General features: G+C 38.1%; 1 protein-coding gene across 1 annotated transcript in view; it reads right to left on the reverse strand.

The window, feature by feature from the left end:
• The window catches only part of LOC121385521 (macrophage mannose receptor 1-like), a 109,525-nt gene that overhangs the window by 78,498 nt on the left and 14,123 nt on the right, over positions 1-16,904 (reverse strand). Inside the window, exons 3-8 of the mRNA XM_041516226.1 lie at positions 16,732-16,868; positions 10,845-10,969; positions 9,018-9,114; positions 7,161-7,287; positions 6,217-6,351; positions 2,694-2,805 (exon numbers count right to left, since the gene is read on the reverse strand). Of these exons, the coding sequence (XP_041372160.1) occupies positions 2,694-2,805; positions 6,217-6,351; positions 7,161-7,287; positions 9,018-9,114; positions 10,845-10,969; positions 16,732-16,868 (733 nt within the window). The remainder of the gene's footprint in view (positions 1-2,693; positions 2,806-6,216; positions 6,352-7,160; positions 7,288-9,017; positions 9,115-10,844; positions 10,970-16,731; positions 16,869-16,904) is intronic.

The raw sequence follows: 16,904 nt of genomic DNA on the forward strand, positions 1-16,904 counted from the left end.
TTCCAGAAGCTAGTATAAGGAGTTCGCGCCATACTTACCCTGAGGTTTTTGACAGACATATTCCAGAAGCTAGTATAAGGAGTTCGCGCTATACTTACCCTGAGGTTTTTGACAGACGTATTCCAGAAGCTAGTATAAGGAGTTCGCGCTATACTTACCCTGAGGTGTATGACAGACGTATTCCAGAAGCTAGTATAAGGAGTTCGCGCTATACTTACCCTGATGTTTTTGACAGACGTATTCCAGAAGCTAGTATAAGGAGTTCGCGCTATACTTACCCTGAGGTGTATGACAGACGTATTCCAGAAGCTAGTATAAGGAGTTCGCGCTATACTTACCCTGATGTTTTTGACAGACGTATTCCAGAAGCTAGTATAAGGAGTTCGCGCTATACTTACCCTGAGGTGTATGACAGACGTATTCCAGAAGCTAGTATAAGGAGTTCGCGCTATACTTACCCTGAGGTTTTTGACAGACGTATTCCAGAAGCTAGTATAAGGAGTTCGCGCTATACTTACCCTGAGGTGTATGACAGACGTATTCCAGAAGCTAGTATAAGGAGTTCGCGCTATACTTACCCTGATGTTTTTGACAGACGTATTCCAGAAGCTAGTATACGGAGTTCACACTATACTTACTCTGCAGATTCTGACAGACGTATTCCACAAGCTAGTTTAAGGAGTTCGCGCTATACTTAATCTGACGTTTTTGACAGAACGTATTCCAGAAGCAAGTATAATAAATTAGCGCTATACTTACCCTGATGTTTTTGACAGACATATTCCAGAAGCTAGTATAAGGAGTTCGCGCCATACTTACCCTGATGTTTTTGACAGACGTATTCCAGAAGCTAGTATAAGGAGTTCGCGCCATACTTACCCTGATGTTTTTTTACAGACGTATTCCAGAAGCTAATATAAGGAGTTCGCGCCATACTTACCCTGATGTTTTTGACAGACGTATTCCAGAAGCTAGTATAAGGAGTTCACGCCATACTTACCCTGATGTTTTTGACAGACGTATTCCAGAAGCTAGTATAAGGAGTTCGCGCCATACTTACCCTGATGTTTTTGACAGACGTATTCCAGAAGCTAGTATAAGGAGTTCGCGCTATACTTACCCTGAGGTGTATGACAGACGTATTCCAGAAGCTAGTATAAGGAGTTCGCGCTATACTTACCCTGAGGTGTATGACAGACGTATTCCAGAAGCTGGTATAAGGAGTTCGCGCCATACTTACCCTGATGTTTTTGACAGACGTATTCCAGAAGCTAGTATAAGGAGTTCGCCCTATACTTACCCTGAGGTGTATGACAGACGTATTCCAGAAGCTGGTATAAGGTGTTCGCGCTATACTTACCCTGAGGTGTATGACAGACGTATTCCAGAAGCTGGTATAAGGAGTTCGCGCCATACTTACCCTGATGTTTTTGACAGACGTATTCCAGAAGCTAGTATAAGGAGTTCGCGCTATACTTACCCTGATGTTTTTGACAGACGTATTCCAGAAGCTAGTATAAGGAGTTCGCGCTATACTTACCCTGAGAATTTTGTCAGACATATTCCAGAAGCTAGTATAACGATTTCGCGCTATATTTACCTTGACGTTTTTGACAGAAGTATTCCAGAAGAGAGAATAAGGAGTTCGCGCTATACTTACCATGACGTTTTTGAAAGACGTATTCCAGAAGTGAGTATAAGGAAAAAGAAAGAAAAAAAGAAATGTTTTATTTAACGACGCACTCAACACATTTTATTTACCGTTATATGGCTTCAGACATATGGTTACGGACCACACAGATTTTGAGAGGAAACCCGCTGTCGCCACTACATGAGCTACTCTTTCCGATTAGCAGCAAGGGACCTTTTATTTGTGCTTCCCACATGCAGGATAGTACAACCCATGGCCTTTGTTGACTTACCCTGAGGATTTTGTCAGACGTATTCCAGAAGCGAGTATAAGGATTTCGCGCTATATTTACCCTGACGTTTTTGACAGAAGTATTCCAGAAGTGAGAATAAGGAGTTCGCACTCTACTTACCCTGAGGTTTTTCACAGACATACTCCAGAAGCTAGTATAAGGCTTTCACGCTATACTTACCCTAAGGACCGGCCTCGGTGGCGTCGTGGCAGGCCATCGGTCTACAGGCTGGTAGGTACTGGGTTCGGATCCCAGTCGAGGCATGGGATTTTTAATCGAGATACCGACTCCAAACCCTGAGTGAGTGCTCCGCAAGGCTCAATGGGTAGGTGTAAACCACTTGCACCGACCAGTGATCCATAACTGGTTCAACAAAGGCCATGGTTTGTGCTATCCTGCCTGTGGGAAGCGCAAATAAAAGATCCCTTGCTGCCTGTCGTAAAAAAGAGTAGGCTATGTGGCGACAGCGGGTTTCCTCTAAAAACGGTGTCAGAATGACCATATGTTTGACGTCCAATAGCCGATGATAAGATTAAAAATCAATGTGCTCTAGCGGCGTCGTTAAATAAAACAAACTATACTTTACTTTACCCTAAGGTTTTTGACAGACGTATTCCAGAAGAGAGAATAAGGAGTTCGCACTATACTTACCCTGAGGTTTTTGAAAGACATACTCCAGAAGCAAGTATAAGAAGTTAACGCTATACTTACCCTGATATTTTTGACAGACGTATTCCAGAAGCGAGTATAAGGAGTTCGCTCTATACTTACCCTGGGGTTTCTGGCACACGTACTGCAGAAGTGAGTCACAGGGCGTCACGTACCACGAGTACAGTCTGCGCGCTCTCTTGGTCTGGCTGATCTCAACACACGTGTTGTTCGCCTGGTCCCTGAAAATCGCACTCACAAGTAACAGCAAGGGCGATTTTATCGCAAATCAAAGAGGTTTGGGCTTAGCTTTGTTTAACAAAAAAAGAGTTAGTTTTATTTTGTTCTGCGACACCACTAGATCACTGGAATTCGGGTCTATACGACAACACAGGGTAGAACCTGTCCCATCGAGTGGTACTAATGAAACACCTAGAAACTTGTTCAGGGACCTAATTCACTAAACGCTCGCAACTTTGCGATATCGCAGTACAATGCTAAAAGACTATCAAAGAGGATGCTTTGTTTTCTAGCAGAGCCTAAGAGAACTTTGTGAATTAGGCCCCAGGTCTGTAACTAATAGTAACCTATGGTAACCTATAACTAAGAATTTGTTGCAACGTATGGGGGCCTAATTCATTAAACTCTCGCAACTTTGCGATCTCGCAGTGCAATGCTAAAAGACTATCAAAGGGGATGCTTTGTTGTCTAGCAGAGCCTAAGAGAACTTTGTGAATTAGGCCCCAGGTCTGTAACTAATAGTAACCTATGGTAACCTATAATTAAGAATTTGTTGCAACGTATGGGGGCCTAATTCATTAAACTCTCGCAATTTTGCGATCTCGCAGTGTAATGCTAAAAGACTATCAAAGGGGATGCTTTGTTGTCTAGCAGAGCCTAAGAGATCTTTGTGAATTAGGCCCCAGGTCTGTAACTAATAGTAACCTATGGTAACCTATAATTAAGAATTGGTTGCAACGTATGGGGGCCTAATTCATTAAACTCTCGCAACTTTGCGATCTCGCAGTGCAATGCTAAAAGACTATCAAAGGGGATGCTTTGTTGTCTAGCAGAACCTAAGAGATGTTTGTGAATTAGGCCCCAGGACCGAACTACGGTGCACTAGATCACACTGATTTATTAATCATCGGCTATTAGATGTCATTTGGACTTATACATTTAGAGAGGAAATCCACTACATCGTTCCATTAGTAACAAGGGATCTTTTATAAGCACCATCTAACAGACAGGATAGCACATACCACGACCTTTGATGTGTTTAGCTTATAGTCAGTAAATGGATTTTGAAACTGTTTTATGGTGTATACTACCAAATAAAATCTCATAGACGACAATAGTAGCATATGTGGCTAAAACTCCTATATGCAGCGTATCAATCGACATAAACACCAAGGATATAAATAATACCACCCCTCACCCTTAAAGTATGGTGGACAAGCTGCTCATTTCAGAGATAACGGGTAGCATCTATGACTACCCTAGTTCCGCACACAATTTGAGTACTTTTTTGTATAGGTACCCCATACATGTTTCAAGCACAATGCGACATGAAACAGTGGTACTAGATGAAATAAAAATGTATTCAATGTTTCTCCAGGTGAAACTAAATTCCTTTTACAACCAATACACTCACATTTATCACCAATCACAGGAACTGTAGGGTTAACTTCTCTATTAAAAGTTTGGTGCACCTCGAACTTTTACCCAGCTGGAAGTTATTTGGTTTAGTATTACCTTTAGCTGTTTGCATTTTTGTCAATAAATGACAGTTTTCAAATTGCAACAATGGCGTATACATTGTTTGTTGGAAATATTTTGCCATTGCCCAAATTTGTTGAAATAAGAATGTAAGTTAATATGATGTATTTTATTTCTATAATGAAGGTCCTCTTTATCATACAAACGTATATCCGTCAATACCCCATTCCTGAGTTTGCTGCATTGTAAGATGTTTCCGACTAATAAAATATTTTTACTATTAAACTTACATATTAAATATATTTTCTTGTTTAGAATATCAGTGTCTGTATATTCAATGTGTTTCTGGTCGTCTTAATAGTTGTAAGAAGCCCAAACTGAAGTTTGTCTTCAAATAATTTCGTACGTACGAAAAAAATATTTTAGGAAATAAGATAAAATTTAACCTAGTACAAATATTAGAACGATCAGAAACACGTTTAATATACAGCCACTAATATTTTATGCAGAAAAAATATATTTGATATGTAATTACAATCGTTAAAAAGTCTGTTAGTCGATAACACCTTAACAAGTGCAGCAAACTCAGGAATGTCCCTTTAATTGTAATCCAAAACAATTTTCGAGAAACGTTTTATATGCGTTGATATGGAATGTTTATCGGACTACGCCGTTTGGAGATTTGGATCTTTGATCACAAGAGCTAGTGAAGATTGGAAGAGCCATCCAATGTTAACCGTCGGTGGGCCCATTGGGGTTTTTTTCTCGTTTCTACCAGTGCGTCACAGCTGGTGTTACCAAGGTCGTGATATGTGCTGCCCTGTCTGTTATAAAATAACAGTAAATGAAATGTGTTTAGCTTTGTTAAATAAAACATTCCTTTCTTCCTTTCTTCCTTTCTTCTAATGTTAATGTTAGTTATCACTTGCTAATTGTAAGGTTCTCGTCACACTACATTCACTGATGATGTTTTGAGTTTATACACACGCTCGCTCGCACGCAGGGCGCGTGCACACACACACACACATACACACACACACATGCGCGTACACATCACACCACACCACACACACACACACACAAACAACATAGAGAGAGAGAGAGAGAGAGAGAGAGAGAGAGAGAGAGAGAGACAGAGACACACAGAGAGACACACAGACAAGAGACATAGAGACAGAAAGACGGACACAGAGAGACAGAGAGAAAGAAAGGGAGAGACAGAGAGAGAGAGACAGAGAGAGACACAGATATAGACGAGAGAAGAGAGACAGACAGACAGAGAGAGAGAGAACGACAAGAGAGGAGACAAACAGAGAGAGAGAGAGAGAGAGAGAGACAGGAGAGAGAGAGAGATCATCACAGAGACAGAGAGACAGAGAGACGACAGAGAGAGAGCAAGAGACAGAGAGAGAGAGAGAGAGACAGAGAGAGGACCAGACAGACAGACAGAGAGACAGAGAGAGAGGAGAGAGAGAGAGAGACAGATAGAGACAGGAGAGACAGCGAGACAACAGACAGAGACAGACAGAGAGAGAGAGAGAGAAGAGAGAGAGAGAGAGACAGAGACCGACAGAGAGAGAGAGAGAGACAGACAGAGAGAGAGAGACAAAGAGAGAGAAAGAGAGAGACAGAGACACAGAGAGAGAGAGAGAGAGAGAGAGAAAGAGAGAGAGAGAGAGACAGAGAGAGACAGAGAGAGACAAAGAGAGAGACAGAGAGAGAGAGAGAGAGAGAGAGAGAGAGAGAGAGAGAGAGAGAGAGACAGACAGACAGACAGACAGAGACAAAGAGAGAGACAGAGAGAGAGAGAGACACAGAGAGAGAGAGAGAGAGAGAGAGAGAGAGAGAGAGAGAGAGAGAGAGAGAGAGAGAGAGAGGCAGAGTCAGTGGCGGGGGAGGGCACGTATGCCTGTTCTGGCTGTCTAACATGGACATCATGTTGACTGTTTTGTCCAGTAATGTCTGAGATAGCATACCGGATGTTTCCTGGATTGTTGGGGGCCCAGAACTTCTGTCCAGTAAAATCGTCTCCATTTATCCATTTCCACGTTATCGACTTTCCCTAAAACATGAGATAACGATATTACTTTATCACATAGCAATTATGAAACATATCGATTTCAAATTAAAGTTAAAGTTTGTTGTATTTAACGACACCACTAGAGCACTTTGACTGATGGAACATCGGCTATTGGATGTCAAACATTTGGTAATTCTCACTCGTAGTCATCAGAGGAAACCCGCTACATATTTTCATCAGCAGCAAGGGAACATTTATGCACTTTCTCACAGACAGCAAAACATATACTACGGCCAGGTTCGCAGACAGAAAAGCACATATCACGGGTCATGGTGCAGTGGTTGGAACAAGAAAAAACCCAGTCAAGAAAAAGAAAAAACGATATTCAGCAGAAGGATTTTGAGGTTCGCTCCATGCCCCGTACCCCACCCCCACCCCATCCACATTTAGAACTATCATATCCGTGTAATTGTTTTTAATTCAGTATGTGTCACATTAATACGTTGCACCCCTACCTCTATGCAGAGAGACAGACATATATCTTTATTTACGTCTCACCTCATGTACAACATAATTATATTTAAAATAAACATATAAAAGTACATAAGCCATTCCATGGGGAATTATGAGAGACGATGTATACAATAAACAAATATTCACATTTATACTAAATTTTAAAAACCAAAAATATTAATGCTAATACATGTACATATGGATACATCATCGTAATATTAAAATAAGCTTTTGGCAATAAACGTAGGTGCCATATTTAAACATGCCCCCCCCCCCCAACCCACCCCCCCCCCCCCCCCCCCCCCTTTCTAAAACAATCTACATCTGCCCTTGCATACCTCTAGGTCTGAGTAAAGACCTGACCAGATATTTCCGCCGATGTTTCGTGTTTTGTCCCACAAGTAAACCTGGGTGTCCCAGTTGTCAACTGTCGGAAGCTGCGCGCTGTATTTTTGACACGATAAACTGAAACAGATACAAATATAGAATTTAATTGTACAGGGCTTGAACTTAAAGACAGCACCGACGGCAATTGCCGTCGTTGAGATATAAATTGCCGTAGATAGAGAACATCATGTAGATTGCACTTTTCTGCCTTCGGTAAAGTTCCTCAACAATGAAAAATATATACACCTGGTGTACATTGTCTACCAATATTTAACATTTGCAATGTGTCTACATACAGCAAAATAGCCTTTCAGTCATGTTTATTTGGCACTTTAAAAAACAAATTAACACAGGCAGGCTCAAAATAGCCGTCGGTGGGATGTTTCGTGGGAGACAAATTCTTAAGTTCGAGCTATGTTATGTGAGCTAACATTCAAAGTTAAAGTTTGTTTTGTTTAACGACATTACTAGAGCACATTGATTTATTAATCATCGGGTTAATGGATGTCAAACATTAATGTTGATATCTAGTCTTAGAGAGGAAACACGTTACATTTCCCCCCATTTTTCCATTATTAAGAAAGGAGTTTTATATGTAACATGCCACAGTCAGGATGTCACATACCACAGCCTTTGATAAAATGGTTTTGGTTCACTGGCTAGAACGAGAACTAATCCAATGAACCCACAGATGGGGATCGATCCCCAACCGACCGCGCATCAGGCGAGCTCTTTACCACTGAAATACATCCAGCTCCCTGAACTTCATAGATTTAAAGATGTGTATTTTTCGATTGAAAAATCTATGTATAAAATTTAAGTTTTTAATTTAAAAAATGGAGTAAATCTAAAGAAAATGTTGTACCAATGGGCAGCTTGTAGCAGTGACCGAATTATTGTTATAACTTTAAAACTTCTGGAGTTACACTCGTGCCGGCCAGTTAATCAAAGGCCGTGGTATGTGCTATCCTGTCTGTGGGTTAGGAAGAACGGAAATGTTCTATTTAACGACGCTCTCAACACATTTTATTTTACGGTTATATGGCGTCAGACATATGGTTAAGGACCACACAGATATTGAGAGAGGAAACTTGCTGTCACTCACTTCATGTGCTACTATTTTTGATTAGCAGCAAGGGATCTTTTATATGCACCATCCCACTGTATGTGGGATAGTGTATATAAAAGATCCCTTGCTACTAATGGAAAAATAATGCGGGCTTCCACTCTGAGGTTGTCAACATGACCATATGTTTGACATCCAATAGCCGATTATCAATAAATCAATGTGCTCTAGTAGTGTCGTTAAGCAAAACACTTTTTTTCTTGAGTTACACTAATTTTCGAGTTTGAAAAAAGATTAACATAAATTCTAGATTTAACTTTTACGGCCCGTGGACATAAAAGTATCGAAATAATAATTTTTTACCAGTAAGTTCCAGAGATAAGAAACAGTTTGATTGCACTGGTAATGCCACTTTCTGTATATGTTTATATGTCATACATATGGTCATATTGACACAGGTATAGAGAAGAAACCCGCTACAGCTTTCAATAGTAGCAAGGGTTCTTTTATATGTACCATCCAACAGGCAGGATAGCACATACCACGGTCTGTGATATACCAGTCGGGGTGCACTGGATATACAGGATATGTACAGGATTAGTGTGGAGAGCGATTTAGTAACAAATGATAGTGATAATAAAAATAATGATGATGATGATGATGATGAAATAAATAAAGGTTATACTGACTTATAATATTTAATACATACAACTCAAACACACGATTGCAATGTATGATTTACCTTGCGTCAGTGAAAGTGAGTTTGCCGCTGAACGCCTTGTAACACGATCCGTTCACAGCTTCCCATTGTTGCGAGTCGTCACACGTGAGAGGTATACCTTGATAAATACGGTAAAACGGGTTATAAAGAGGTATACCTTAATAAATACGAAAAAACGGGTAATAAAGAGGTGTACCTTGATAAATACGGTAAAACCGGTTATAAAGAGGTGTACCTTGATAAATACGGTAAAACGGGTTATAAAGAGGTATACCTTGATAAATACGGTAAAACGGGTTCTAAAGAGGTGTACCCTCATAAACACGGTAAAAGAGGTTATAAAGAGGTATACCTTGATAAATACGGTAAAACAGATTATAAAGAGGTATACCTTTATAAATACGGAGAAACAGGTTATAAAGAGATATACCTTGATAAATACGGTAAAACGGGCTATAAAGAGGTACACCGTGATAAATACGGTAAAAAGGGTTATAAAGACATTTACCTTGATAAATACGGTAAAACAGATTATAAAGAGGTATACCTTTATAAATACGATGAAACAGGTTATAAAGAGGTATACCTTGATAAATACGGTAAAACGGGTTATAAAGAGGTTTACTTTGATAAATACGGTGAAACAGATTATAAAGAGGTATACCTTGATAAATACGGTAAAACAGGTTATAAAGAGGTTTACTTTGATAAATACGGTGAAACAGATTATAAAGAGGTATACCTTTATAAATACGGTGAAACAGGTTATAAAGAGGTATACCTTGATAAATACGGTAATACGGGTTATAAAGAGGTATACCTTGATAAATACGGTAAAACGGGTTATAAAGAGGTATACCTTGATAAATACGGTAAAACGGGTTATAAAGAGGTTTACCTTTATAAATACGGTGAAACAGGTTATAACGAGGTATACCTTGATAAATACGGTAAAACGGGCAATAAAGAGGTACACCTTGATAAATACGGTAAAACAGATTATAGAGAGGTATAGCTTGATAAGTACGGTAAACCGGGTTATAAAGAGGTATACCTTGATAAATACGGTAAAACGGGTCATAAAGAGAGAAACAACAAGAAGAAAATAAACAATAAAACACATTTTTTCAGTGTCGACTTTGCCATGTTAGAAGTACGCAGACGATATTGTGTGTTATTTAGATAATAACTGACCAGTAATGAGGAACTACGGATGAAATGTACCCAGTGAATTAAGGTTTTAAATATGAACTTTTTTCCGATTTTTTTCTTCTTTTTGTTTTGTTTTGTTTTTGTGGTTTTTGTGGGTTTTTTATGGTGGGGAGGAGGTAGGGGTGGGGGTGTTTTTTTCTAATTTTTTTGTCTTTTTTGTTTTTGTTTGTTTGTGATGGGGTTGTTGTTGTTTTTTGGGGGGGAGTGTGTGTGTTCGCTGTTGTTGTTGTTTCTGGAGCAGCTCATAATGCTTTAACTGGAGGGGCAGGAAAACGACGAGGGTAGTATCAGTTCTTACAGAACAACACGTTCTTTTAAATTTCCCCTTTTTTAAATCGTGCATTAGTTTATACAAACATAGCATTTGGTAAGTATAATATTATTGAGTCACTTATTACAAAAACAACGTTATCTATCATAAATTCCAAGATGGCTACCATATTTCAATATGGCCTCCTCCTGCCGGTATTCCAATAAATTCCAAGATGGCTACCATTTTTCAATATGGCCTCCTTCCCAAATGAGTAATCGTCTATTTAAGCATGCCATTAGGTATATATAATCTTTATGCCATGTAGTGAGACTAATTGCTGGATACGTATTAGAAGTGGACATCACATTAGCAGTACACTTTACTTTTAGAGCGTTCACACAAGATTCGTTTCCAAGCTAGGCAGCCGGTCGTTTGGAACTGAAGCATGTTGATTGTCGTACACTGCATCTTGTTGTTCGTCGCCGTGGGGCGCTGGCCCTTCCACGGGCTGAAACGAGGAGTAGATGGTATACTAATACATTTAAGAGGTCGGTATCTCTGTGTCTGTCTTTCTCCCTCAGCCTCTCTCTCTCTCTCTCTCTCTCTCTCTCTCTCTCTCTCTCTCTCTCTCTCTCTCTCTCTCTCTCTCTCTCTCTCTCTCTCTCTCTCTCTCTCTCTCTCTGTATATATATATATATATATATATATATAGTCCATGGGCCAGATACCGATATAAGGCCAAAATGAATGATATTCATCCTATACTAGATGTTAATAGTAACAAACCAAATAACAATGCAATATGTGGTATGAATAATGATATACTCATCGGCAAAGGTTAAGCAATGCCTGAAATGCATTATTTTCTATATTTACACATATTTTGGGCTGCTTGAACCTTTTACTATTAAAAATTGCACTGTATTTAATATATTGAGGCAGCATTATTCAAATATGGTTCGGTATATCTGCCTATACTATACTCAACAAAATTAATTAAGGTCCAATAGATATTTTAGCATTTTCCTTTAAATATGGGGGAAAATACAACTTGTTCTGTTGAAAGTTGTCAGCATCGTGGCATGTTCTTAAACGTAATGACTTAAATAACAATTTTGAGGGAACACAATGACAAAAAACATTCTGAACAAATGTGTAACAAATACTTGCCTAATGCTCATTTCAATATTTTTAAGTATGTGAAATCCCAGTGTCTTTTGCGTGTATAACCAGTAAAAGTTTACTGAAACAATGTATAGAAGCCATATATATGACCAAAACATGCTAAAATAATATGACAGTAACAAAGAATTATATTACAATATAAGAAAGTTTACTAGCCCTTAATTAATTTCGTTGAGTATACATGTATGTGTGTGACGGTACATGCTCTTAATTTGTTTTCGCCTGTGGCGATATTAATTGTTTTAGAAGGCCGTGTGCAGTTCCAAATGCACTTAGCCCAGATGGGCAACTTGTTACGTGATACCTTTGCGCGACTGTCATCGAGCTTTTCTAATACACACCCAGCGCAGGTGTGGAGGCCATGTGGCTAGTAGTTACGTAATATATCCGGTAGTGCTGTTTATGGCCAGGGGATTGCTCGCGGATGGCGACAGCCAGTCTGACGATCAGAGAAAAATATGCCGGCGTGGTGGTTGTGGAAAATCCACATGATACGTGAGGTACCGCCTTGTACCCCCAGGCGATATTCGCTGTCTCTGAGAGTTTTGAATAAATAGCTAGGGTTTTAGAGATATCAAGGAGAACCAAAAAGGAAGGCTTCCCGGGAACGTTAGTCCGTTTGGACTTTGGTAAATATATTATTTCTGCTCTGTTGTATAACCTTGATGTGATTGATGTGACTTTAAATATTTTAATACTGTATTATACCAATATTCCTTAGAGAGTGTCTTCGGTCATCTGACGAAGTAAATCGTAGACTTTTTGTTCTAACATTATACGAGTATTTGGTAATATAAAGCTTAGCTAGTCATCCTAGAAGACCTAGGTACACTGTAGGTTATTGTCTTTATTGTGATAGGTACCAGTATTAATCCTGTGTTACAAGGTTACTGAATGAGTAGTTAAGGGTTAATTAAAAATTAACCAGTTAGGAATGGAGTGGTAATTCCTTTATTAATTAAGTTCCCCTCGAAGCGTTTCTCCATTATTACACGTGTGTGTGTTAGCGTTTCTCAATTATCACACGTGTGGGTGTTGTGTCACGGTGAAGTGATTAGCATATTGTGTAAACTAGACACCTAGAGATTAACTAATTAAGTGATCAGTTCTGGGTTGTTATTATTGTTGTTATTAATTAACTACTGCGGCAGTACATTTGTCAGCTTAGGTTAATACAAATTCCAAAGTGTATTGTGTTTTGTTGTGTTTTCTAGTGAACTAAACGTGCTATAATAATATATACTTTATATAAGATCGTATCTCTGATCATACCTAGAGACGAGCCACAGCGGGTATAACTGCCTGTTACAGAGAGATCTAATAGATATACAGTTAGGAGAGATATTTGGGACAATCGTGTTTCATTCAGTTACGGGTATTATAGGATCCCCGTGACAATGTGCATCAATATTATGAATATGTCCCTCTTTACTAAACACCAGTGTTAAAAATTTAAAGCATCAGTTTTGTGTACCTACCATACTTTCTTTTGCATTACATGTACAAGTCGTCTATCTCACAGAAGTTCATCTTATATTAGTCTGTGTTTGTAATATTTTTAGATTTGCCTTTATATTTATATTGTGCTTAACGTATGTTCAGGTGTATATAATTAGTGTCTACATCAAATATTGTCTAGGAAAGTTTTGACTTCCTTTCATATTCCTTTGCATTTTCATGCAATTTAAGTATGTCTGTCATGTTCACAATTTCTGGTATTCTCCTTCTCCAGGCTCTGCTCTGGTTCCCCCATCAGTATGTCCATCAGCTGTCATGGTAACATATCACTATTTCATCTCTAGTGTGCCTTCTAAAATTTCTCAGCCATATGACCATTTGGTTGGGGAATAGCCTGATATGCGTGGCAGGACTGATACCAAATGACAACTTGGCAATTTGTTCTCTTTATGTGCATTCTCCGTGAATACATACATGTAGAGTGGAGAAGGCTGATTTATACTCTACTGTAGTTCAATATTATCATCCTTGGTTTGGCAACAAACATTTCCAGATATTTCTCAAGTCATGATGTTTTTGTATGTTATTCGCACCTGCACTCCCATAGAGAAGGTATATGAAATGATCTGCTTCTTAAATATATGAACATTAATTGTTGCTGAACTTCCATGAGCTAACAACATTTCAAGGAAGTCTTGGTGTTGCTTGATAATGTTCAAAACCTCCAGTTTTCCATTCTGCATAAAAGCACTGTTGGTATCATAGCCAGTAATGGCAAGCACAGCTGGAACTGCTAGTTGGTGTCTTCCCTGCATACTTAATGATGCCTCTTGTTGCCAAATTGAGTGTATAAAAATGTCCGTATCTGGGATGGTGAACTGGCAGTAATGTACAGACACTGAAGTATAATCTTTGTTTCTGCATTTTCTTGTGCACTTTACAACACCCTCAGACATGGTTTGCGTTTGAAACATGTACTTTGTCTCACAAATAGAACCCTCTTCCCAAGAAGCTGAGGGCAGAGTTTTCTTTTTTTCATTTAAATGGTCTTCTAGTCTCTTAAGACTTTTGTAGGGATTCCTTAGATCAAGTGTGTCTTGGGAGAACCCCTTTCTCATGAGAAATTTAGTGCCAAACCACGAATGCTGTTATTATGCTACTGTGGATTAGTTGCAAACCTTCCATCCAGTAGATATTCCCTGAAAATATGCTGTACCAATAGAGCAAATTGGAAGAGAGCAAATTGCCATGGTCTCATATGGTATTAGTCATATCACGAAGTCCAGGGTATTCCTCAACCACATAGAAATGGCTGAGAAATGTCTAACGAAATACTGAAGCTGAATTGGATGGTTTGTGATCTGATAACAAGAGCTGTTGACATACTGAGGGAGGAACAAGAGCAAAGGCCCAGAGGACAAAATAAGAAATTACAGATATTGTGAACATAATAGACATTATATTTGAGTCAGATGATAAGATTGAAATAGGAATACATTTCTGGCATTGCTTACTAGTAACTTATTTTGAGAAGTATATAATTATTCATATATCATATTATATTGTTTTGTAATTGTTATTAACATCTACTTAATAGAATAAAAGGAAGGATGTAGAAATAGAAAATTGTAAACTTCACATATATCATATTTGGGTCACATAAAATGATTGAGAATTGGGAATGAAAGTTAGATTTTTATAGTGCTAGATATTTGCCTGATGACAATATATGCACCAAAACATAAGTTAAGCATAATATAAATAGAACTGCAATTCTAAAATATTACAAAAAGCAACAAAAAACCTTGCTATTGTAAGATGAACTGTTGTGAGACAGATAAATTGTATATGTAATGCAGACTTGCCTAGAATGATATGTAAATTCACTTTTTATGTTTGTAAGACTTGTGTGTAACATAAAAATATTCAAAATATTCATGTTAATGGATTATACAGAATGTACTGCACCATATTTAAGTAATGCTGCCTTCAGATATTAAATACAATACAATAATAAAAGGATCAGAATGTTTTAGGTACGGTATGTATACATACACATGTACATAGAGAATTATGTATGTCGGGAACTGTGTAACTTTTGCTGGTGAGTATACCCCCGGTACTATATCCATACCACATATATTGCATTGCTTTGTGGTTTGTTGTTATGAACATATAATTTAGCATGAATAGCATTCATAATTTGGTCTTAAACTTGTTCAAAATATGTCTGGATGTTAACTTGAACATTGCCATGCAGTTTTTTCATATACTATGTTTGTAATACTCAGGACATTTCAAATTCATTGACTCACTATGCTTAGTCAGATGCCAAAAATGTATACTTTTTTGGTGGCATACATTCACCAGTAACCCGCTTTAAAGTAAAAGCAGTGATATAGTCCAGAATTATTTTCAAATATTTTTGAAAATTATGTGGAACATTGACCATGATCAGAAATTTGCCCTGTTAAAAATAAATAGGGTGCCTACACCCAAACGTGCCCTACAGGCACACCCACCAACAGACTGCCTGCAGACAAACTGATTTGAATATGTCTATGGATATGCTTCAAAGATATATTCATCTCGAAAAATCCCTGGGGGTAGGGGGGGGGCAGAGGGTTATAGTGGGCCCACGGTCTAATATATATATATATATATATATATATATATATATAAATCCCTTTTACACCTGTAAATGAATATTAAATTGTTAAAAATCATTTATTCGTTTATTTCTAGCTGATTGTTTTTATTTTGAAAACTGTTTTGAAGACATTTTTTATTTTTAAACTAAGAAATAAACTGTTGTTATATAAGAACAGTTACTATTTTGTTTTGATGTATAGATATTGTAGGCGACAAAGTATGCCATGGGTCTACTACGCTAGAAAACGGTAAAGTTATGAAATAAAACTGTTCATTCAACTATGTTTCATATTGTGTAGGACTGCAAGATAAATACAATAACCGGTTACTGACTTAGGATATCGGCTTTATCCTGCTCAGGTAGAATGGCGAATGAATGAATGATTGATGTTTAACGACACCCCAGCACAAAAAGGACACATCGGTTATTTGGTGTCTAATAAAGGTAACTATATGAACATGATTATTTATATTAAAAATAAAGTAATGCAACACCACAGTGTAACTTAAAGAGCTCGGGGGGGGGGGGGGGGGATACAATACAGTACAAAAATCAAGATAAGTATATTTTTAAACTTTGTATAGAAATGAAAAATGTCTTAAAAACTTTAAATTAAAATTAATTCTGGGTTGGTCGACTTGTGAATGCCGCTATTCTAACCTTCGCACAATATCTTAAGACGGTAACAAGATATGCTTTATGTATTGCATTGATAGGCGTGTGTAACTGTTGAATTGTTATATTGATGTTGATCATCACTTATTGTTTGCATATACCATAGTTTGACACCCAATAGCCGATGTATTTTTCGTGCTGGGGTGTCGTTAAACATTCATTCATTCATTCATTCTTTGATAGGCATGTGAGTATTTTGCATATTTCAGCCAATGGCTGCTTTCAGTTTCGACATTGTTATTTTGAATATATAATGCAAAAATATAAATTAAAAAATAACCCAAAAACAATTGACTGACATGAATGTCATGTTGACTGTGCTTCCATCAGACCACACCCATCGTTTCCCGTCCCCTCGGTTGACCAGCCCCGTCCACCAGTCAATTACATCCTGGTGTACTTGCGACAGTTGGCGAAGTTTGCTGATGATGAACGTCTACAAGAAAAATAAAAACAGTGAACATAAAGTAAC

Source organism: Gigantopelta aegis, chromosome 11 (assembly GCF_016097555.1).
Source record: "Gigantopelta aegis isolate Gae_Host chromosome 11, Gae_host_genome, whole genome shotgun sequence".
In the NCBI taxonomy this organism is placed as follows: Eukaryota; Metazoa; Mollusca; class Gastropoda; order Neomphalida; family Peltospiridae; genus Gigantopelta; species Gigantopelta aegis.